Source organism: Talpa europaea (genome assembly GCF_964194135.1).
Source record: "Talpa europaea genome assembly, chromosome: 12".
NCBI classification, from domain to species: Eukaryota; Metazoa; Chordata; class Mammalia; order Eulipotyphla; family Talpidae; genus Talpa; species Talpa europaea.
Window position 1 is genome coordinate 71493154 of NC_140079.1, and position 25050 is coordinate 71518203.

Consider the following 25050-nt stretch of genomic DNA (forward strand, 5'->3'; position numbering starts at 1 on the left):
CAGTGTGTGGATGACTCTGTGAGTGTGTGTGTAAGCATGTGTGTGTAAAACTGTGTGCATGTATGTGTCCTCAAAGAGGCAACTCCTGCCTTGTGCTGCACTGATTACTACTGTTTGTGCCACACTCTGTCTTCATGAAGAACCATCATAAAGTAGCAAAGAATATAAAATAGAGGGGGGCTGGCATAGCATACATGACATCATTCCCATGATTCTTTTGTGGGGGAAGGATTGAGGGGCAGGTTGTCTTTCTACTTAAGGAAATATCTGAGAAGATACATGCAGGGTGTGGGAATAAATAACCCCCTTGTGTGTACGACAGCTGGCAAATCAATCTGATTTTACATGTTCATAAAAGAATAGAAATGGCAATAGCTGGCTATTGTGCTTTTCCATTGGTGTTTCATCCTTCCTGCAGCACTGTCATGGGAAGATCTTTCTGTATTAATTGAACCAGATTTCAGGGTGAATTGGAGTAGGGAAAATAGTCATTTTTTTTTTTTTTGCTGGATACATTTCAACATCCTTAAATTTTCTGCCTCTACTACCTCTCTCGTGGTGATTTTTCAGCTACCTATGACTGCCTTGCATTGGCCACAAAACTTAACATAGCAAACATCTTATTTCTTCATGAGTCATCAGTTCAGCTTGCAGTCCTGTGGCCACTTGGTGCTCTCGTGGCTGCAATGCTCTGGTGGGAGGAAGATCCAGAATAACTTTGCTTTTATGTCAGGGTCTCAGTGAGGACAATGAAGTTCTTCTCCACATGGTCTCTTGTGTTCCATGCCTTTTTATGTGTCAGTGCTCCACGAAGGTGCAGACAGACTGAGAGTCCTCTTGAGCCCAGTACTGGAGCTCAGAATGTCATTCCTGGCCTATTGGGAAGCAAGTCACAGGCCAACCCAGATCCAAAGGAGGAAACAGACTCCACCTCCTGCTAGGAGGGCCTTGCAGTACAGCATGCAGCCGGCTCTCTAGTCTACATGGGAAGGGTTTATTCCACCCGGTACAGTGTGTCCTTTGCTGCCTAGGGAGGGTCTACACAGCTGCAGAAAAGTCATACACTCTCGAAGGAGGATGGAAAAATTCTGCCAGGACAGATTTCAGAATGGGAATAGAAATGGGGAGACACAGGGACAGGTACAGTAGTGAGACTGGGGCACGTGGCAACTACTCAAAATTACCAAGCATCAAAACAGGATGATGCCACTTACTTAATCTGGTATTTGTAAATCTCATGCTCCAGATGTCATTTGCAAAATTTTTGGAAATTTTTTGCAAAGTTGGATGTGTATGCATGTAATTCTGGGAAATGGAAATAACTTTTACAGCATTCTCAAAGTTACCAGGAACCCCAAGGAGTTAAGAGCCACCACATTAAAGTTTAGAAAACGAAGTCATATTTATTATACAAAGGGAATTTTCTGTTTTTTGGGGGTTTTTTTTGTTTTTGTTTTTGTTTTTTTTTTTTCAGAATTTTCAGAGATTTGGCAAGACATCAATGAGATGGAGTTCTAAAAATTTTAACACCATGAATAACACCCTGTGTAGTAGTCAGTCCAGTGTTGTGGGCAAAAGATACAGTGTTTGATAAGTTGGTTTTGTAGATTCTGATGATGTGGATCAGTTCAGAGCTAGGGAGCACAGCTAGGTGAAGTTCAGTGTCTGGTTACGCAGTCACGGTCTACTGCTGCAAGGCATGAACCAGTGTGCAATGAGGGGTTTACATGGAGAACAGAATAATCTCACTTTGCTGACTCCAGCTTTGGTTTCCTCCCACAGGAGAACCACCCTGAGCTGCCCCTGATCAAGTCAAAGCAGGACGAGGTGAATGCTGCCTGGGGGCGTCTCCACGGCCTGGCCCTCCAGCGTCGGAAAACCCTATCCAATGCTGCAGACCTCCAGAGATTCAAAAGGCATGGACCTGGGCACCACATTATGGGAGTTCTGTCACAGCCCCAAGTTTGTCCTCTGTGTCTGCCTCTGTCTTCTATTAATAATTAGTGACCAATCCCTCAAACCATACAAAATCATGTGCCTGTCTTGAAGACAGCAAAGGAGAAGGTACTTAAGAAAACCATGACCCATGCCATGGCCAAGTGTGTGGAAACTGAAGCCCAACGCACTAAGATTAGCTCAGGAGAATTAGTGATGGAGCTCTGCAGAGGTGAGGAAAGCAGATTAAGATTTGGGTGAGGGTGGAGGTGGATTTAAGAAGTAAAAAGACATCCCTGAGGAGGTAACTCAGGCAGGGGAAGGGTCTCTGGAGGCTCAGTGGGCAGGATGTCCAGGTCCCTAACATCCAAATGGAAACCGCTAAAAGCCAGAGCTCTTCATGGGGCTGTTTGCAGTGGGGGTGAGAGGTGGGTAAGCTAGGCTTTGTAGTGTGCTCCGTTTGCCCTGGAATGTCTGCCACTCTATGGTTGGCACTCACCTGGCTGTCTGGCAGGGATGTGATGGAAGCCATCCAGTGGATCAAGGAGAAGGAGCCTGTACTCATGTCTGAGGACTATGGCAAGGACCTCGTGAGCTCCGAGGCTCTGTTCCACAGTCACAAGGGACTCGAGAGGAACCTTGCTGTCATGCACGACAAGGTAAGCCAGCTGGCTGAGTCTGGCTCTGAGCTGGAAGAGGCATCGGTGCTGCCCTGCCTCCAGAGCCAATTCATGATTTCCGTGAAGGAGCAAATCAGTGCTCCCTAAAGAGAACTCCTCACTCTAGTGAGGGCTTGTACAGGAATACTGGAAATCCTTTGTTTAAATTTGTTTTTATTTAAATACACATTAATGTTTTGTATACTCTCGTAGGTTTTTGGTAACATATTTTGTGACTAAAAAACAAGCCCCCTGCCCCCCCAAAAGCAACCCCAAGAATGGTCCCCTCATTTCGGTATTCTGTGGCCAGTCTTCCTTCCCATCTAGACACAGTGTCCTCTACTGCACCTGGGGATTCTTGTTCTTTTGTCCTTCGCTCAGTAGATCAGGGAAGCATTTTTCTCTTCCCCTTTTAAAATAAACTTGAGACTCTCACAGCCTCTTCCTAAATCTGTGTTTGGATTTTCTTCTGAAAGCTGGGAAGCCTGCTCTTGTACCGGGGGGCAGATTCAGACACTAGAACTCAGAGCTACCCCATGTTCTAAATGCTTCCATCTACGCTTCTTACCCATCCAACTCTCACCAAGACCTAAACTAGGGACTCCTCACAACACCAGCTGAGTCTGCAAGGGAAAGATAGCCCCTGCTGTGCAGCTCCAACCCCTGTCCAGTTTCTAAGGCTGCCTCACTATCCACCTCTCATTTTTCTTTAACCTTTGGCCTTTTTCCTAATAATGAATAAGAAAATACTATGGTCTGATGAATAATGACAAATTGAAACCCTAGGCAACACCTGATAATATTTAGTCTAAAGAGGAAAATAAAATGTGGGAGGTCACCTGAGTCTGAGCTCTTAGGAATTGTGGTCAAAATGCTTTGGCATGACTGAATTTTCTCAACAGAAATTTCCCTGGGTGGAAATGTCTTTCTGATTCCCACAATAATATCTGGGGAACAATATAGAAGGTATGAGGAATGGACTTGGGCCCAAATCTTCCTTTTGACTCTTACTAATGGAAAGATCTTGAACAAATAAAATATTTTACATCTTAGTTTTCACATAGGGGAAGAACAGCAATAACTTCACCTGTTATATTAGTAAGTGGTGAATATAAATTGAGAAAATGCATGTGAAGTACTTAGCACAATGCCACAGTGCTCAGTAAATGATTAATGTATTATTAATATACTACCTTCAGATGTTAATATAAATATTTGTATAAAGATGTATTTCTAAATTGTTATTTATATGATGGGTTTGTTGCATACCTTCCATAAATCTTTGCCAAGAGGAGTCAGAATGCTGGCATTTCCCATGAGATTTCTTCTTCATCCCAAAGGTAAAAGAGTTATGCGCCAAAGCAGACAAGCTGAAGATTTCCCATCCTTCAGATGCCCCTCAGATCCAGCAGATGAAAGAGGATCTCACCTCCAACTGGGAGCATGTTAGAGCCTTGGCCACCAGCAGATATGCAAAGCTGCAGGCCTCTTACTGGTGGGGAACCCCTCCTCTCTGTTGCTTTAGCTATCTCTCCTGTATCAAGTGGCCCATCAAAGGCAGAAATAAAAGAGTAAACATGATAAAATAACAGGGAATTCAGACCTCAGTGGAGGAAATAGAAGCTTTAATTTTCTGATCAAAGTGACATGCAGTCCAGCAAAATACTCAGCATGACCTCCCCCCGCCTACACGCCTTTTCTTTCTCTGATAGCTGCAGGATGTCACTGCACCCCTCTGTTTCCTCAGAATAGTGGTAGGCTGCTGTGATGTCACCCAGAAGCTGGAAAGCTTTGGAGGAACATCAAAACTGACCCTGGCTAAGAAACGGAATTTCCAAGCTGAAAAGAATAAAAAGAAATCCAGTTTTATCTCCTTAAAGTGGATTACAAAATACTGGACATTGTTTTCAGTAGTTAATTTTTATGATTAGTCTTTAAATCACCAAAAGAGAGCATTTATCTTATTGTTATGATTTCAAACCAAACAATGACATTTAAATGGGTAACTTTTTGTGGTTTCTCTTTTTGTGGTTAATAGGGTTAAGCTGAGTTGAGATATAGGAGGCGGGGATATTCGGGGGTCCCTAAGCGTAGCTCTACTTCCCTTTCCAGACAAGTTTCCTCTTGGCTATATCTTAGTGCTTATGTATTGGCCACTTCAAGTCCTCTGAGTGGGTACGACCTTGTGACCAGGAAGTGTAATATACAGATGTGCCTTGCACACAAGGACCCAGCTACCTAGAAATATACACCTGGAGCAAAGGAACTCCCTGTGCCCAAAGGAACAGACAGTACACCAAGGAACCCAGGGGTGCCATCAGGGCCTTGAGTGTGCTGCACATCTCAATTCAGCCCAGCTTCGCTCTTCCTCCAGTCCACTTGGTTGCTTCTCCTCCCTGCCCTTCCTTTCCCCACAGGTACCAGCGGTTCTTGTCTGACTATGAGGAGCTCTCAGGCTGGATGAAGGAGAAGACCGCACTGATCAACGCTGATGAGCTGCCCACGGACGTGGCTGGTGGGGAAGCCTTGCTGGACAGACATCAGCAGCACAAGGTGGGGGCCCAGCAGCAGGGTGAGGGAGGAGACTAGCTCATGTCAAAGATGCAGAAGGTTTTGGCTGTGTCCTAAGACATTTTGTCCTGTGGCCACAGCATGAGATTGACTCTTACGATGACCGTTTCCAATCTGCGGACGAGACTGGACAAGACCTGCTGGATGCCAATCACGAGGCCTCCGAGGAAGTTCGGGAAAAGGTACTGTAGTCTCACAGTCTGTGAAATTTTGATACATCTTTAGCCCTCACTTAATCTCATAATAATATGAGGCCCTCTGAGGGGTATGAGGGGGGACGTCACATAGACAAGTCAGCAACAGAACCTTCCGCTCACACCACTACCTTCACAAGTTGCTTTAGGGAAATGAAATTGAAGTCCTGAGGATAGGATGCTACCTCACCACCAAGACTTTGTTTCATCACCTTAGCTCATTTCTTCAGCTCACCTTCTAACTGATATAATAGCTCCATGCTATCACACCTTGTCACACCTGTCCTGTTCTATCACTTTTCCTTGCTCGCCTCTAGGTAAAAATACAGAAAAAATATTCATCTTTGGTTTCCTAAGATGCCAGGAGAATGCGTGGCTCCTGGCTGGAGTCTGTACCTTCCTTCTCTCCTCTACATAACCGCAAATCCAACTGATTTTCCTATATCATGTTTTTCAGGTTTACATTAAATAACAGGAACATTTGAAACTCTCAAAACTCCACTGAGTGGAGAACCAGGTTTGCATCATCCTAGCCTGGGTCATGAGGGCTGACCTCAGCCCTGACCCAGGAGATGCTAGGAAGGTGGTGGCAATCACCAAACTCTGTGGGACCACAGTTAAAATAAGATTGGTCAGTTTCTTTGCATCTCATTACCTTCCAAGCACAAGCTCCAGCACTGTGTGATAGATGAGGTTGGGGTAACCACATTTGGAACTCCCCCAAAACTCTATGGGAGCAATATAATGTGTATTTTACTATTAACAATTTTCTGCCACGGGATCAGCAGGACCCTAAGTTCTTGGACATTTACCTTTCATCCAGGGATTCTGAGAGTTTGTGCTGCCTTTTTTATGGACTTAATGCAGCAGCTAGATTAGTAGCTGGACTTTCTTTGATAGATGCTTGGGCAGAGGCAAAGGCTTTCATGGGTTTGAGAATGTACCTCCCTTTTCTCTTTCCTTACTAGTTCTTATTTGCCTTCAGAATAGAATGCAAAATTCTCTGTCTGATCATTGAAGTGTTCTATGAACTTGGACATCACTAAATATCTAGCCTGTTTAGTCTCTGCCCTTTTCTCTGGAGCACCTGCATGTTCTAACAATGACTTAAGTAACTACCTGCTCGTGGTATTCTGCCCTACAATACTGACTATCCCCTCTTCAAGACTTTAAATTTCTGTTTCATGCCTTATCTCCTATACTTCTATTCCCTAGTTCTTCTAATCAAAATGAATCTTCTCTTGTTTATTTGTACATATTAAATGTGGTGTACCTCTTTTATGGCAGGCATCCAATTTTTCCTATACCATGATTATTAAGAGAAAAGTCCACTTTCTGTTCATTTTTATGTTTTTCAAAATGCCTTGCCCTTAATATATGCTCAGTAAATATATGCTACTATAAATTAATCATGTTCCCGGCACATTATCACTTCCTTTCCAAAGATGGCCATACTTGCCAACAACTGGGCGGCTCTGCTGGGACTGTGGGACGAGCGCCAGCGTCAGTATGAACATTGCTTGGACTTGCACCTCTTCTACCGTGACAGCGAGCAAGTGGACAGCTGGATGAGCAGACAAGAGGTACTCGGGGGCTCAGCTTGTGTCTTGAAGCCATTTCTCCCATTCCTTGTTAACCACCTTGATGACTGCCAGCATCCTAACAACCACTTCTAGAGCCAGAGCTTGTTCTGGGAACTGAAATGTGACCCAAGAGGAGAACACACTGGTTCTGTATATAAGGCTCTTACAATATCCTTATGGCAGATGCATAGACAAGTACTAACTATGGCTCCTGATTAGTCCATACACTGCTCTACTGGTTCTCTCCATAGCAGAGAGGCTTTAACCTCCACTGAACATAAGGCAGAATGAATATCAAATTGCTAAGGGGTCAGGAAGAAAGAATTGTGGTAAGTCAGAGTTTACTAGAGATTTCTTGAAGGAGGTGCGTGGTCTTCTTGAGTCAGCTTTTTTTTTTTTTTTTTGATATATACACTTTTTTATTTTTGAGAATGATCTTTCGGATGATACAGCTGTAATTAGGCCTGTTAAGAATATTTTATATGCACTTTCTATCGGTACGTGGTTGAGTCCACATACCAATTTAAAATATGAATTCAATGTATTTAGAGAAAATTATTCTTGTGAAGGAATACTTCTAACAAGAAGTGATTTTTCATGCATACCAGTTTCATGTCAACCTGAATATAATTTTTATAAAGTAGCATTTTATTTTTTTATTTTTACTTTTTTTAATTTTATTTTTATATTCCCCATGCAATTGCAACCCCCTTATTTTGACCCTACTCCCTACTTACCCTGCCCCCCATAGTGTGTTTCTTTTTTTTTTTTTTTTTTTATAGAGGCATGCTTTTATTTATTTGTTTACTGGTTTGTTTGTTTGTTTTGTTTATACATGCACTGGGTACAGTCAGAAGTGCTGGAGGGAGGGTGAGAGAATTCACCAGAGCCAGAGCGGGGAGCAGAGCAGGCAGAAGGACCGAAGTACACTGCTGAGGGGAGCAGCGGGCGGCAGGAGAGGTCTGCACGCCATGTGGGACCCTCCTCCGGTGGCCGGGGAGCAGCCGGGGATCGAACCGGCGCCGCAGAGGCCGCGCGCAGTTTCGCAACCCAGCGCTCAACCGCTGCGCCACCGGGGAGGCCCATATAGTGTGTTTCTTGAGTCAGCTTTGAGGATTCAAACTAGTGCTTGGATTGGCGGGGGAGAGAATTCTAGATGGACAGATCTAGACAAATAAGTAATAAAGTTGTAAAAAGATGTGGGAAGGAAAACTGAAGCTCCTGCTGTTGGAGGTATGTTTACCTGCTATTCTGCTTTGTGCTGCTTCCCATCTTGCTTTCCAACTACCTTGTCATCTTCCCTAGTCCTTGTCTCAGAGATATTCCAAAGGGAATGTGTCTCACCAACAAAACATTGCTGCAGTACATCATTCTGTCTTCCACAGGCCTTCCTGGACAATGAGGACCTGGGAAACTCTCTGGGCAGTGTGGAAGCCCTTCTCCAGAAGCATGATGACTTTGAGGAAGCCTTCACTGCCCAGGAGGAGAAGATCACAGTAAGAAATGGGCCCGTGGACCTCCCTGGTGGCCTAGGGTTTAAGTCTCAGTGCTATCACTGCTATGGACTGTGTTCCATCCTCTGCCAGGGAGCTACCCCACATGGTGCAGCAGACCTCTCCCATCTCACCCGCTGCTCCCCTCAGCAGTGTATTTCAGTAGATCCTCCTGTTCTGCTCCTCACTTTGTCTCTGATCAATGCTATTCCCAAATATCTGGCCTACACTTTAGATCGTCTGTGAAAAAAGAAAAAGAAATGGGCACTGGTTGGGCCTCAGCTTTATGTTTGTTCATATCATCCTCTATAATATGTGTCCTTAGATGAATCACTCCCGTAACTGGCAGTTGTAATTCAGGATTATTCTTAAAATAGAAAACATCTAGAAATACATTCATACCTATTTTTACTAACATAGTTCTTATGCCACAAAGCATGTTTAGAAAGTTTTTTAAAGATTTCAGACTATTTATACTTTCTGATAAGGTGCATTATTGTTGGTTTTTTTCCTTAATATAAATAGAAACTGTTGGATCCATATCTATAGAATCATCACTTCAAAATTTGAAATGTATTAGTTATTTTTCAGTTGTTTACTCTTCAGAATATCTACATTTATTTTTCTTTAGCAATATCTAGATATCTAAGTAACCCATTCTTTAATAGTAGATCCTCCTCTATGTGTTTCCTATCTAATTCTATTACAATTTTCCAGTGAACCTTAAATTGCAATGTCTCAGACAACAGGTCATTATATAAACAGGATGGTGCTGGCTTAGAGTCACATCACACACACACTCACACATACACACACACCCCACCACCACCACCTTCACTGCCAGCAGCAGTAACAACAAAAATAATCAAATTCCAAGTCTTCCCTGCTAATCTTCAACCAATTAAGGGTTTAATATAATTCCTGATTAGTTCATATACTTGCTCTGCTGATTTTCCCTAGTAAGACTGCACAGTGGGTAAAATAATTCTATTGTTTCTAAAGTGCTATCCTTTATTTTAGATGATTTTTATATTCTTAATCAATTAATCCATTAATTAATCCATTCTGAGCTTTAGCAAGTGAAGGGGTTCATAATGAATGTGAGTAAAAATTCACCTCTACAGTTTCTGAGTCCTTTCTTCATGTGACTGGAGGATATATACATAAATGTGGATATAAATGTGATGCTAGGTACATGAATACATTGATAGCTGGACATGCTAAGTGCTTCCTCTTAAAGATTTAAGGATAGATCAAATATTAATCTTTCAGTGACATCAGAACTTATTTCCTACAATCTAGCTTAAAAAGTACTGTGGCATGGAAAGGATAGTGAATTTGTCCAAGGTAAACATTTTAAAAACAATTTATAACAAAATCAGAACTGGGACTTAGATCCTAAGGCCCTCAAACTTGTCCATTTCCCATGTTACCATGGTTCCTCCTTAATAGCTACCCAAACTGCAACCACATTCTAGGTGATCACTGAGGGAAAACCACTTGATTTTTTTTCTAGACCTTGGACAAGACAGCAACAAAACTGATTGACAATGACCATTATGATTCCGAGAACATCGCTGCTATCCGGGACGGGGTATGTCCAAAGGGCCATATGTCCACCTGCCCTCCTGCACACTGGGGTCAGGGAAGGTACTGGGGTCATGGTAGCCAAGATGGGCAGTGACTCCAGTGTGTCCATAATTGGTTCTGCTAAGTGAGTATGCTTGTGTTTTGCAGCTGTTGGCCCGGCGGGATGCCCTGCGGGAAAGGGCCGCCATTCGACGTAGAATGCTGGAGGATTCATTGCTTCTGCAGCAACTGTATCAAGACTCAGATGACCTGAAGAACTGGATCAATAAGAAGAAAAAGTTGGCAGATGATGAAGATTACAAGGTAGGTGGAGTTTTCCAGCCCTGGACATATTCATCCCAACTGTGCTTTATGGAATTAGTCTTGGAGTTGGCAGGACCATAGCATTCAGCCATGAACGTCATTTTTTTTTAATTTTTTAAATATTTACTTAGTTATGCATACAGAGCTGGGGCACAGGCCAGAGATGCGGGGGGTGAGAGGATTCACCAGAGACAGAGTGGGGAGCAGAACAGGCAGATCGACTGAAATACACTGCGGAGGGGAGCAGCGGGAGAGAAAGGAGAGGTCTGCCAAGCCATTTGGGAATCTCCCTGGCCGGCCAGGAATCGAACCCACACTGCAGAGGCTGCGGACAGCTTCACAGCGCTGCACTCAACCTGCTGCACCACAGGGAGGCCAACAGTATTTACTTTTTCAGATATAATTTACTCTTAAATGTGTACTTATGATCCTTTTATATTTTTATAGAAATATGAACAAGGACTGTACCTGCCTTTCTATAAAACTCAGGAATGTGTATTTGTGTTCTCTAGAATAGTCATAGGTCCAGTATATGAAGGATAAACATATCTTCTCTACATGGGGAAAATGGGTGGGTGTTTCATGTACTAGGGCAGGAATGATGCAAATTTCATCTTTCAAGACAGTTCTGACCAATTGTTAAGCTTGCATGGAGTGTTATATTTTGAATGATCTTCAGAGCATAACCAGTTTCAGTAGAAATATAGGCACACATGTATTAACCATGCCTGCCATGTGTACAGAGCAAGTTGTCACAGAGATTCCTAAGTGCTGTCTGGCTCAGTGCTTGGACAAGGACAGTTGTCCCAGGGATGCTGTTTAAATCTAATCAGTCAGATTTAGAGTGAGAAGTAATCCCAGGCCTCAAAACAACTGCCCCTCATTTCTTTTTTTTTTTTTTTTTTACGATTTATTTATTTATTCATTTATACAAGCACTGGGTACAGTCAGAAGCGCAGGAGGGTGAGAGAATTCACCAGAGCCAGAGCGGGGAACAGAACAGGCAGACTTGATGAAATACACCGCTGAGGGGTGCAGCGGGCACGGCAGGAGAGGTCTGTGCGCCACGTGGGACCCTCACCAGTGGTCAGGGATCAAACTGGCACTGCAGAGGCTTCGGGCAGCTCCGCAGCCCAGCACTCAACCGCTGCGCCACCAGGGGAGGCCCCACCTGCCCCTCATTTCTCAAATGATGATTCCCCTTTATCTTCTTTTGTCATCTCAGGATACACAGAACTTGAAGAGCCGGGTTCAAAAGCAGCAAGTCTTTGAAGAAGAATTGGCAGCGAATGAGAACCTGCTTAATAACTTAGAGAAAACTGGCCAGGAGATGATTGAAAGAGACCACTATGCCTCTGAAAATGTGGCAGCTCGTGTGAATGAGGTTGCCAGCCTCTGGAAGGAACTGCTGGAGACAACAGCTCAGAAAGGTCAGAAGCAGAGATTTGGTGAAAGGCTAATTTCTAAATCTAGAACCTCCCATTCTCGTCTTTGCCTGGTGACCTCTGTGAGAAGGTCACTTGCTTTGCTGTGTCATCCTGTACTGGCTAAGAAATTTTTAAATCCAACCTAAAATTACTATATTTCATGTTTTCTTCATATATCTGTAGGGTTTATTTGCACTGAAATGACTTCTGTTTTCTAAACTTTTTTCTTTTTCTAAAATTAATGACTTAAATCAAACCTACATATTTTAGTTCAATAGACAAGCCGTTATGAGACCCAAGTTATTAAATCAGACATTATAAGATTGTCAGGGTCACATGTGATGTTCCTACAATATTATTCATATAAATGGAATTTGTTGCTTTTTTTCTCCTATCTGAAAGCTCCTTAAAAATCCCCCATGACTGTCTGAATAGTCTGCGTTTAACTTCACCTTTCACTTTGGAAAACTAATTCATTGTTATAATTAAAGCAAATCATGAGATTCCTTTGCCAGTGTTCTTGTTATGAACATCATCAGTAGACATGGATGCCCAGTTTATAAAAGAGATATACTACACCGCTTGTCTTGGATGTCAACTTGATTTTGTTTTAGGAAAATGAAAACAACTTGCACATAGTAATAAGAAGTGCCCTTAAGGAAACACAGTAAATGCTTCACAGAAATAATGCAAATAATAATTATAAGGTCATAGAATTGAGAATTTAACAGAAAACAGTATGGGTAATCGAGGCATTTTCTGGAAAAGAAAATTGTGGAGGGTGGTTTGTATTGAAGGACAGGAACTAACAGGGGCTAGCTCTATTCTGGGAAAGACATTTGTAAACAGACACTTCAAGATTTGAAACTGAGAAAGCACCAAGTTTTGTACTTCTCTTGAAAAATATAGTGCTTGGGTTCACTTTCATTTGAAAAAGACATCTGAAGAGCAAGCAACAAATGACATGAAAATACCCAAGATGGTTCAGGTCAAGCATGATACCTCACTTGAGACTATAACTTATTATCTTTGTTTTAAGAATACAAACATATTCAAAAAACAAATAGCATCTAAATTCTACAACTTAAAGTGTTTTCTTATATAATCTCATTAGACAGTCATATTTTCCCCATTGCAATATCAAAATAACATATTGCTCCTTAAGTGGGTGGAGGGTACATTTTCATGCAATGAGGAACAGTCATTGCACAATGAGGAATATGTCTTATACCAATGTCTGCTCCTAGGGACCCAGCTGCACGAAGCGAACAAGCAACTGCAATTTGAAAATAATGCAGAAGACCTGAGGCGCTGGCTGGAGGAGGTGGAGGGGCAGGTCACCTCCGAGGATTATGGAAAAGGTCTGGCCGATGTGCAGAATTTACTCCGGAAACATGGCCTCCTGGAGTCAGCTGTAACAGCTCGCCAGGTTTGTTGCTAGCTCTCTAGCTAACTGGTAAATATGCTCTGAGTACACACATAATGAGAAATTATTGTCAAGAGAGAAAGAGAACAGAAAACCAAAGGTAACATTTGGAGAGTTTCAGTTGGTCTACTGCCTATCCCTATGTCCCCTCTACTCCACCGTCTCCCAGCTCATGTCTTCTGTCAGTCCCGAAACTGATAGGAGACTGTGCCCAGACAGTAGAACACTGTGCTGGGTTTTATTTGTAGCCTTGCCATTTACTAATTGTATGATCTTCAGTTTATCTGTTCACCTTTTTACACCTCTATCTCCATACCTGTAAAATAAGGTTGAATAAAATTCCCTCTCCTGTTCTGGCATTCTGTGAATCAAACCTTGGAAATACCTTTGATCCTGTCATTTTTATTGCTGTTAAGAGAGGTGAAGCCAATAGAAGTAAAGCAATTTCCCTGACACCACAGGACATATTAACAGGGTTAGGGCCATAATGCCGCTGTCTAGGATTTCAGTTCCAGAATGATCTTCCTAATATTTCACCAGACTCATTTTTCCAATAAGTTTCCAGAGTAAAATATGAAATATGAGTTTTAGAGCACTCAGTAGAAACTTACTTCCAGTTGACTCATCTTAAGAGACTACTATAAACATTTTACGACGACAAATTGGGCAACCTAGAAAAAATGCACAAATTCTTAGAAACACACAAAATACCAAGATTGAATCAGGAAGAAATAGAAAGTCTGATCAGCTTGAGCATAAGTAAGGAAGTTGAAACAGTAATCAAAAGTTTCTAAAAAAAAAACAAAAGCCCAGGATCAGATAGCTTCACCAGTAAAGTCAATCAAATGTTCAAAAAAGAACTATTACCTATCCTTCTCAAAATGCTCCCAAAAATCAAGGAAGGAAAGTTTCCAAAGTTTCCATTTTAAGATGCTAAAGTTACCCTGGTAAAGATGTGGCATATATGTGTGTGTGTGTTGTGTGTGTGTGTGTGTGTGTGTATATATATATATATATATATATATATATATATAGAGAGAGAGAGAGAGAGAGAGAGAGAGAGAGAGTGTGGAATACTACTCAGATTTTTTTTTTTTTAAAAAAGATGAAATCCTGGCATTTGCAACAATATAAATGAATCTTGAGGGGATGATGCTAAGGGAATTTCTTTTCCCATGGAGAAAGGCAATTTGTAATCTCACACATTTGTGAAAGATAAAACAAAGCAAAAAAACAAACCCTAGATTATAAGAACCACTACTTAGTGATTACGAGAAGGGAAGTGTGGGTAAATTGGGTTAAAAGGATCAATCATAAAGTGATGGATGGAAACTAGACTTTTGGATGTGGCTACAATGTACTAGATAGATGATAGCAAGTAGATGGATAGATAGATGCCAAATTATAATGCCATGTACCTAAAATGCTTTTAATTTAATAAATTATTTTTATACCTTTACTAATTTTATAAATAAATCTTACTATATTTACACTTTAAAAATTATCCCCAAATTTTCAGTTTTCCTTAGTCATTCTACAAAAATGTTATCCTTTGAGATGTGGTTTGAGAACTACTTTTCTTTAAATAGCTCATAGTTGATGAAGTTTTTCTAGATGTAGTCATTTCTCCTGATCAAGTTCACTGATTTGCTCAGAGATCCTAACAGTGCTATAGAAATTGATTGTCCCCATGGGCCCCTCACCCCAAACCCCAGCCCCTCCTAGTAATGATGGGATTTCCTGAACCCACTTTGTTTCTCTCTCAGGATCAGGTGGATACCCTCACAGACTTGGCTGCTTATTTTGAAGAAATAGGCCATCCAGATGCTGGGGACATACGGGCAAGGCAGGAATCCCTGGTTTCCCAGTTCAATGCTCTGAAAGAGCCACTGGCTGTCCGGAAAAAGAAGCTCATTGACCTCCTCCGCCTGCAACAGATCTGTAGAGACACAGAGGATGAGGAGGCCTGGATCCAGGAGACTGAGCCCTCAGCAACTTCCACCTACCTCGGTCAGTGCCATCTGGACAGACTGAGCTGCAAAGAGAAACCAAAATTTCAGCTCCTTTGAGAGAACTGCAATTGCAGCAGAGCTGGGGAGAAAAGTTTGCTCTCAGCTCCCTCCCCTCAGAGTCAGGGAAATTTGTCCAGTTCTTCATACAATTTGTTATAAATTCATATCAAAAAATTCCCCTCCTAAGTTCATATGTAGGTAGTACCATGAGTACAGGGCCCCTGGGAAGAGCTAGAGTCTTTTGTGCTACTTGCTTTTATACCTAAGCTATTACAAAGGTCTTGTACTGAGAGGCTTTGATTTGTGTTTGAGACACCAAGTGTTTTTGTATAGTTTGCTGGTTACTCCCTTTTATAATTAAGTAAGCATTATAAGGATGAAAAGGGTCAAGAGGCCAACAAAATCCAGATATTCCTGTCCTGTAGAAGTTGTCTGTTCACCAGAGTTGGTGCCGATAGACTTGCACCAAAGTACAGAAAAATGTGAACATAAACATAACACAGCATCGCATGCATGAAGTGAGAGCATTTCTGAGAGAAGGACAATGGTGGCAGGAGAGAGATTAGTCTGGAAAACTTGCTAGAAGAGTAAAGGCTGAGGATCACTGGAAGGATATAGAGCAGTCTATGGTATTTGGAATTGGAAGTACAGGGAAGGAAAGTTTGGGGGGAGAAGTGGAGCACAGAGAGAGACAGGGAGGATGAAACAGATAAGTGGAACTGTGTGATCTTAGAGATGGAGGCATTCATCATAGATGGCACTTGAGTGCCTGTTCACGTTAGGCCTCAGGGAGTAACTCTTTAAGTTATATCTATTTTTTATAGTGTATTCAGGAACCTTCTGAAGATCATGCTATTTCGCAAGTGGCAGTTCTTGCTTTTTCCATATTGCATGCTGAGAGAAAATCAGTTATATTATCCTATTGGAAATTTGAGCTACGATGTTAACATGCCCTTCTATCCACCTTCCAAAGAAAAATCGGGATTTCTCTGTTATTTTTTTATAAAGTAATGAATTGAATTTTCTCATTACAAAGAGCCAAGAGGCAGAACAACATTGAGTACAGTTAATTCAGACAGGCAGCACCAGTTTAAAAAATCCCACTCAATGATTAGAACTTCGAAGAGAAGAACATGTAGGCCCAAGAGTTCAAAAAAAGTGAAGTGCGTTACTTCTTTGAACCAAGATAATCCTAAAGCTCACATTTTTTTTCTGTAGGTAAGGACCTGGTTGCCTCCAAGAATCTTCTAAATAGGCACCAAGTCATCCTTGCTGACATTGCCAGTCATGAGCCACGCATCCGGGTGATAACCGAGAGAGGGAACAAAATGGTAGAGGAAGGTACGTACGATTCAGCTTAGGCTACTTGGTTGTCACCTCTGGGAAGACGTTTGCACCATCTTATGGCTTCACAGGAATATAAGGCTATCGGATCTATTTCCCACCCATTGTAGAAATTTCCTATCAGCATTCTGACACAGGTATACAGATTTTATTTGTATATTCTAGAAATAGGGGCCTCCCCACCTTGTGATGATCATCAATATGCTTCTCTGTAGACCTGACATAATTCAGAATCTAAGTTCCAAAGTTTTATAAAATAAACAAGGCTCCTTTGCTTATGGAAGTTTCCAGATCTGTGAAGACAGGTCTTGGGTTCCTAGTGCCTTATTATCGTCATGGTAAATAGTCCCATTTCTTTAAATTTCTCACTTTGTATAGTTTCAGTGCCTCGCCTCATTCTGATCTCTCATCTTTAGAAACTTCTTTTGCTTACATATGATGTTCAGAACATTTACTTTGAAAACCAGTTGACTTTGAAAGAGACTATGGAATGAGGAAAAAAAGCCTTTTATATTTAGTCCCATATTGATTGCTTCTAGTGTATTTCTTTTTTTTTAAATACTTTATTTTAAATAATTCTTACATCATTTTTCATTTTTGCACAATGTATGCATTTTCACTTTGGTTATATTCCCCATACAATTGCACCCCCCACCCCTGTATTTCATTCCTTTGTCTAGATTGATATTTCACCTACCTATATGAAACACTTCCTGTAACATTTCTGAGAGTACAGGTCTGTCGGCCTTAAATTCTCTAGACTTTCATTGATCTAGAAGACTTCATTTTGCTTTCATTTTGAAACATATCTCCACAGAGATAAATTCTGGGTTGAGTTTCTTTCCCTTAGTATTTTAAAGATACTACTGCATCATTATCTTCTAACTTGCAGAGCATCTACCCAGAACTTAGCTCTCATTATAATCTTTGCTCCTTTGTATGCAGTATCTTCTTTTTTTTTTTTTTTTTTTTTGGTCTCTGATTTATTTAAACCCTTTTTTCAGCAATTTGTGATGTAGTACTGTGTGGTTTATCCAGTTTCTTCAGCTTGACAGGCACTGAGCTTCTTACGTCTACTTTCTTATGTACATCCAGGGAAGCCTTTATTCTGGAACAGATTTAAAAATTAACTCACTACTAAGATCGACCCACCTAAGGACTCTACTTTGTGTGTTATAATGTGTTTTACTTTGGTGCTAATTTTAATTATTTGCAGCCCTCTGGGAGCCTGAGGAATTGTTTGGTTTGGTGCTCTCCAGTCATTCTCTCTTCACCCCCAGGGTTTCCTTTGTGCGCAAAGGAGCAAGCCATCCAGGGGCTTCTCCTGGGGCCTCTGAGGCTCCCTGTCTGTCAGGGGCTTCTCTTCAGTGCCCAGAAGCCCCAGCTGCCCTGTCTTCCCCAGCCCGGACCTGTCTGCCCCCTTAGACTGCTGGTTCTGTTTGGGCTAGCCTCCCCCAAGGCAGTCTAGAACCTACCCCAGGCATAAACGTAACAATCTCATTTCACTCCCTTCTCTCAGGGAATTCTCTGCCCAGTGTCTGAAAATCATTGTTTCTTAGTTTATGCTGTTTTCTAGTCATTTATTATATTCCTATAAATGTGATCCTTTATGAGCAGATAAGGAAATCTGCTGAATTTTCTGTTTGGTGTAGAGGGTACATGTTTTTGGAACCGGGAGTTGTATCCACACACAGGTGTTCTGTTTTCAGCTGTATGTATCATGGACAATACCAGCCACTCACACCTCACACACACTTGCCCCCATTAGTACCTGGTGCTGCTTGACATCACTTATGACATTCCAATTCCCTGGAACTTCAGTGTGATATTAACTACATGCGGTAGTATCCTCACACCCCCTTTTCCTCTCCCAGGTCATCCAAAGACTAAAGTATGGTCACACTAGGTAAGGTCACACCACCTTTTCTGTTTCTGCCCCATAGGACACTTTGCTGCAGAAGATGTAGCCTCTAGGGTCAAGAGTTTGAACAAGAACATGGAGTCTCTTCAGGCTCGGGCTGCAAGACGGCAGAAGGACCTTGAGGCCAATGTCCAGTTCCAGCAGTACCTGGCTGACCTACATGAGGCAGACGCGTGGATCAGAGAGAAGGAACCTATTGTAGACAACACTAACTATGGGGCTAATGAAGAAGCAGCTGGGGTAAGGGCGGCCTGAAGCTGGCGTTGTCCAGTCTCCATCAAACGGTACCAATTTATCAATTTAGGATTTGCTTAGATTATGGAACAGGCATAAGGGCTGTTAGAATATTTGGGGTCTCAAGAGGGATAACCTTTGGCCTTCATCCACTAGGATACCCTCAGAGTTGCTAGAGGTCCCAAAAGTTTCATGTGTTTCTCTAATCCCACAGAGATCATACCTTCCTTAGAGGTTATCTCAATCCAGAATGGCATGACTAGGGACCCACGCCTGTCTTGGTTCCTTCCTAAACTTCCCAGAGTAACCTTGGGATTTCACAAACTAACCATGGCTTTAAGGTTAAAGAACCTTGATCACTTTATTGAAATACAATCAGACAGATCTGTTAGGGCAAGACGAATATCAGAGGGTACAATTACTATGACATCTATTTCTTTGATTTGTGTATTTTCTTAGGGCAAGTCAGTATAGTATTTCACAAACCTTTGACACTAGAAGTAATTGAAATGACCATATAAAGTCAGGCTGATGTTTAATCTTACAAAATAACATTATCAGCAGCATCTACTTTCAGCTCTGACATGTATTAATAAATAATTGTGCGATTTTCACTTCATTTTGTTTGAAATAGATACTTGCAATTTTAGGGTTTAAAGCAAACTAGCAGATGGAAAGTGTCTCTTACCAGGAATTAGGATAATGGCATAATCCATGATAAAAGTTGAAACACCCCCAAGGAATTTAGTCCTCCTGGATGGCTTCTGATGACCTCCCACCCTCAATCTAGGCTCTTCTGAAGAAGCATGAGGCCTTCCTAGTGGACCTCAACGCATTCGGAAACAGCATGCAGGCGCTACGGGATCAGGCAGAGGCCTGCCAGGTATGGACCTTAGGGATGCCAAGAAGCACATCCCACCTCAGAGGAAAAGGAATTCTCTATGGAATTTACTTCCGTAACCCAGGAAACAATGGCAAAAAATATATATCAAGGTCTATGACCATTATGGGCAAGGAGGGTAGCATCTCTGTAGAAGCTACAGATATTTAGTTTATAAGAACTTCTCATGTGTTATCATGTGTTTAGGAGAATATTTTTTGCTTTCCTCTATTTTTCCTTTTACATCTCTCTCCTTTCTCACTTCCTTTGTTTCTATCTCTCCTTCTTATATCCTCCCTTAACTTCATTATGCACACACATTACATATGCATTTTGTATGTATGCATGTTATGAGGAAATAGTACCTGAATGATATAAAGTCAGAGGATCTGCTTGGGGGAGGTATATCTTCAATTCCATTCTGAAGATGGGACAAGTATTTGTTATGAAGACAGCTTCTATTTTGTTTGTCTGTCTCAAGACATGATATTTATAGAAAGTCAAAATCAGAGGGGAATGTACCTTGGAAAGCAGGTTGCTTAATAAAGAGAAATACAAGGTCCTCCCTGGTGGCACAAGGGGTTAAGCACAGAGCACTATGACGCTATCTGCAGCCTCTGCAGCACGAGTTTGATCCCTGGCCCTCCAAGGAGCTACCCTCATGGTGCAGCAGAATTCTCCTGTCCCCCCTTAGCCCGCTGCTCCACTTAGCAGTGTATTTCAGTCAGTCTGCCTGTTCTGTTCTCCACTCCCTCTGGTGAACCCTCTCACCCCTCACACCTCTGGCCTGTACCCCAGTTCTTGTATACACAAATAAATAAATCTTTTAAAAAAGAGAGAGAGAGATACAAAATGTTTGTTCTCAGTTTATGCTCCAGTTTTTTGGTTTTTTTTTTTTTCAATCAGCAGCCTTTCCAGAGCTGTAGGTCAGCCATGCCTAAAAAAAGACAGAGAAAGCTGATTTTCTAGACGTAATAATGTAAAAACCTAGGTGCTGGAAGAATTGTCAGTGGAGGCCCGGGGAACGGAGACTATGGGAGACAGTGGGCCTTTCATGATCTCGAATGATTTTCTGGAACTTTGATATGTATAATGTTTACACCTGATTTAAGAACTTGAGAACATTTGTAAGTTCCCAGCAAACTCAACAATCACTTTGCTCAGTCTGTGCTCATACTGCCCCACCTGCCTGCCCCCTGAGAAGTGCTGGGGGTGGGGGTTGGGGGTGCAAAATGATAATGCAAAATCTAATCAGGGCTGCCCTCACCGGTCCCACCCAGACACCCACTAGTTGTAGAGGGAGGTGTTTCCTGCAGTAACTGACATGCTCTCCTCCAACTTGTTCAGCAACAACAGGCAGCGCCAGTGGAGGGAGCAGCTCGAGAGGAGAGGGTGGTGGCTTTATATGACTTCCAGGCTCGGAGCCCCCGAGAAGTCACCATGAAGAAAGATGACGTCTTAACTCTGCTCAGCTCCATCAACAAGGTGACCTCCCCTGTGGCTCCTCCATAGTCTCTGTCCAACCCTGCCAGATACCCATCTTTTGGCTCATCAACATTCATGATTGGCTGTCTCTCTTATACAAACTGCTCCATCTAGCCAGGAGCCTGTACTTGTGGGGTGATAATTGCAAATGAAAACTCAGAGAACTGAAGTAATTGCCCAAGGGCACATGTAAGTGGAGTGGCAGCGCTATAAACCCTTCCTGCCTGCGTCTTTGCTTGTTCCTCTTCCTGCAGGAACAGGCAGCAATGATTGGGGTCAGGTGGAGCCTGCTCAGAAGTCTTTTGTCGACTTGATTTTTTTTAGACCTCATGCCTGTGAGAACAGTGACAAAATATTGGCTTTAGTCATTTTTTTATATTCAAAATTATTGGGAAGAGAGGTGCAATATTGTCATTCTGAGAGCTAGTGGAATTTTTAGAGAAGCAAGATGTTTCATTCGTGAAGAAGCTGTACCAATGCCCTTCCCTTTGCCCAGGCTTCTCCTTTTCACCACATTATTCTTTAAGGACATTAACTCCAGAGTGGTTCATCCAGGAATACCCCAAAATACTCAGAGGGGATCAGGGTGACAGTTAAGTATAAAGCACACACTTGAGTGAAATTCAGAGCAACACACAATTTTTAGGAGCTCTGGGAAACTAGGGTAGATTATGTAATCCTTTGTGAAACTGTTTACACAGATGCTCTGCCTGCAGGGAACCCAGTTCAATTCTGGTTCCATTGTTTCTTGAGAATTCTAGCGGACAAGTATCCCACCATCAGAACTGTCTTTGGTTTTTGAAAACCTCATCAAAGTTAAGGCTCTAACATCAAATGGTGGGTTCCTTGATTCCAGAGGCTTATCACTGCAGTTCCTTACTTACCCTCTTTGCAATGGTGAATATTACATGCCACCCACAAGCTGTGGTTTGTTTCTCTCAGCCACCAGCTGTGTCTGTGCTGTTATGCTAGAAACTTGTTACGAAAGCTGGAGCTTCTTGCATGTGTGGCTTCCCCAGAACTGAGGAAGGACAGGCCTCTGCTCTCCCTCCAGGACTGGTGGAAGGTGGAAGCAGACGATCACCAGGGCTTCGTGCCAGCTGTTTATGTCAGGAAACTGGCCCATGATGAGTTCCCTACACTCCCCCAGCGGCGACGAGAAGAGTCAGGCACTATCACCCAGTGCCAGGAACAGATCGAGAACCAGTGAGTTCTAGCAGCTGGAGAACTAGACGGTGTTTGACCGAACACATTCTCTTGGCCAAAGACACTTCTCCCCTGACTACATCTATTAGCTCTTTTTAAGGTGGCCAAAGGTCTGGTTTTCATATGAGTTTTGTTTACTCTGCCAGGCTTTTTTAGTCGCCCTATCCTGTTCTATAGAAAATTCCACTTTTTTATTCTATAAAAAATGTCACTGCTGTAGAATGGTGAAGGTTGCCATTCATGCTATGAGGACATCGGCTTGTTTTCTATTTTTTTTTTTTAAATGGAAAACTGCCTCTGGGTCTCTGCTCTCAAAGCCATTTTCCTTCCATCTGTCTTCTTTCCTGCTCCTTATTTTAGCTCTCTCACCCTTTTTATTCTCTCCCTTCCTCACTCTGTCAATGCTTTTCTTTGTTTTCTCCAGCATCTGTTCCTTCTTTCCATTCTCTTCATCAGGTACCACTCCCTCCTCGACCGGGCAGAGGCACGTAGGCGGCGTCTACTGCAACGTTACAATGAGTTCTTGCTGGCTTATGAGGCGGGAGACATGCTGGACTGGATCCGAGAGAAAAAGGCAGAAAACACTGGGGTGGAACTCGACGATGTTTGGGAACTGCAGAAAAAGTTTGATGAGTTCCAGACGGTGAGAAGCACAGAATGTCTCTTCTCCTCCAGTTTTTTTAGGGTGTCATTGATTCCTTTGATCTCCTGTCTCCTGCCCTGATTCATTCTCCTCCTGATTCATTCATTCCACATTGGTTAAATATCCTCCGGAGAGCTACCGAGATGTCCACATGTCAGAGCTTCCTCTAGGGTGTGTAGGTGAAAGGAAAATGGAGAGGAAACCAATCACCCCAATTTGGAGCCTGCAATCCCTTCACCCCCAAATTCTCCTGGGTGTGCTATGATAAAGATGACATGTATGATAAAGATATAGATGGATGTGGACACAGGCAGAGATATATGGATATGGATATAACTTAGGAGAGGTAGAAAAGGAAGGTATGAAACAAGATAAAATTATATAAGAATGCCAAAAAGAAACTTCCATAAGAAAACTCACTGAAAGGTCATTGTATAATGTCATGAACAAAATCCCTAAAAAAGAGCTCCGTAGAGTTGTCTCTTAATATAAAGAGACATTGCTTAATATAAAGAGATTGCAACTTAGCCAATGAAATCCTATAGAAGGTAGGGGAATTCCTACTGGTAAAAAAGAATATGATATGATCAGATGAAAATCCTTTTGATGGTGTAATCTAATCCAGGGAGAGATGCCTAAGAAATCTAAGAAAATGGGCTTGTGCCGTAGTCCAGACAAAAAACAGCTGTTTTGGCAGTTTTTGATAGTCATTGGGTATCAGGGAGTTTAAAGGTGATCTTCTTAGATGCAGAGTGGAGGGGGATAGTCTGGTGTGTATTGCAAATGAAGTTAGCAATATTTTTTAATATTTAGGCCAGTGGGGGCATAGTGAACAGGAAATATGACACATGCTTGGACAAATTTTCCCACCCAGGATTTGAAGACCAACGAGCCTCGATTGAGGGATATCAACAAGGTAGCTGATGATCTTCTATTTGAAGGGCTTCTAACACCAGAAGGAACTCAGATCCAGCAGGTAACTAAGGCCCTTCCATTTCCCCTCACGACCAGGTTTGGGAGTCTTCACTTACACGTCCTCAGCTTCACAATCTCAGATCAACTACAACATGCAGGAGGTAATGGATGCATGGAGCTGATTGTGTATACCAGAAATGTCAAAAATGATAGTTCAAATCATCCAGCCATGTGTGCATTTGAACTGATCTGAAATTCTTAACTTATAGCACATACTCACCTCACCCCATCACAGACAGGAAAATGGCAACTACATGAAAACAAAGGAAATGAAGCAAAAGGAACTGTGATAAGGAGGATGAGTTCATCAAGAAAATGTAGCAGAAGAGACAGGTTCCCATTTATTTGATGAAAGGAGGTGTCAGTAGAGTTAGGGAGGGATTTTCTAGACCTGCTTCAGATTTGGGTCTGTGGTCTTGTAAAAAATCTAGTGAGCATTGATGGATGTGTGTCCAGCTCTTTGGGGTTTTCTAAACCAGGGAGGCTGAGTTCTCTGTCACTTTCTGAGATGGTGCTTGTTGTGGGGTGAGTGGGGGAATGAACTTGCACAGGAGCATCCACTAACTGTCTACACACAAAATAGGGCTCTAAGAGGCAAATGGGTTACTCAGTTCAGAGGCAGAACTGTATTATAATTCTAGAGAAACATAATAATATCTAACCACCACGGCAACATTTTCTACCCATTTTTTGGAAGCTATAAAGTAGTCTCTGTGCCAGCAAACATGGACTGCTGCTCCAGGGTGTTCAGGTCTGTCCTTGAGCATCAATTTTGAAAGAAAGTGATACCTTTCATAACTGTGCTGGCATAAATGAGGCCCAAGGTCCAGTTATGCAAGAAAGGAAGAAACCAATATAATTCCGAAGGAAATAATGTGAAAGCAACCTTGATTAAACCTTCTAGCCTCCAGACACACTGAGCTATTTGTAGTAGCGTCCTAGCTGAAGTCTGTTCTGTCTGCCTCTTTAGGAATTGAATTCCCGCTGGGGCTCGCTGCAGAGGCTCGCAGAGGAACAGCGCCAGCTGCTGGGCAGTGCCCACGCTGTCCAGATGTTTCACAGGTGATAACCTTAACTCTGAAAATAGCACAGCTCCAGCACCAGCTCATAACTCCCAGGTCTAAGTACTCTAGTTGAACCTCACTATTACTGTAGCCCTTCTTCCTGGG

General features: G+C 42.3%; 1 protein-coding gene across 1 annotated transcript in view; it reads left to right on the forward strand.

Annotated features, from left to right (window-relative positions):
* SPTA1 (spectrin alpha, erythrocytic 1) overlaps positions 1-25050 on the forward strand; it is a gene marked incomplete at both ends in the record, with an annotated part of 55559 nt that overhangs the window by 4499 nt on the left and 26010 nt on the right. The window contains 20 exons of the mRNA XM_084248461.1: positions 1783-1916; positions 2450-2594; positions 3935-4089; positions 5012-5147; positions 5246-5347; positions 6805-6942; positions 8328-8438; positions 9952-10029; positions 10173-10328; positions 11554-11758; positions 13003-13184; positions 14948-15191; positions 16412-16534; positions 18481-18698; positions 19483-19575; positions 20920-21057; positions 22112-22263; positions 22720-22906; positions 23781-23882; positions 24852-24943. Of these exons, the coding sequence (XP_084104587.1) occupies positions 1783-1916; positions 2450-2594; positions 3935-4089; positions 5012-5147; positions 5246-5347; positions 6805-6942; positions 8328-8438; positions 9952-10029; positions 10173-10328; positions 11554-11758; positions 13003-13184; positions 14948-15191; positions 16412-16534; positions 18481-18698; positions 19483-19575; positions 20920-21057; positions 22112-22263; positions 22720-22906; positions 23781-23882; positions 24852-24943 (2891 nt within the window). The remainder of the gene's footprint in view (positions 1-1782; positions 1917-2449; positions 2595-3934; positions 4090-5011; positions 5148-5245; positions 5348-6804; positions 6943-8327; positions 8439-9951; positions 10030-10172; positions 10329-11553; positions 11759-13002; positions 13185-14947; positions 15192-16411; positions 16535-18480; positions 18699-19482; positions 19576-20919; positions 21058-22111; positions 22264-22719; positions 22907-23780; positions 23883-24851; positions 24944-25050) is intronic.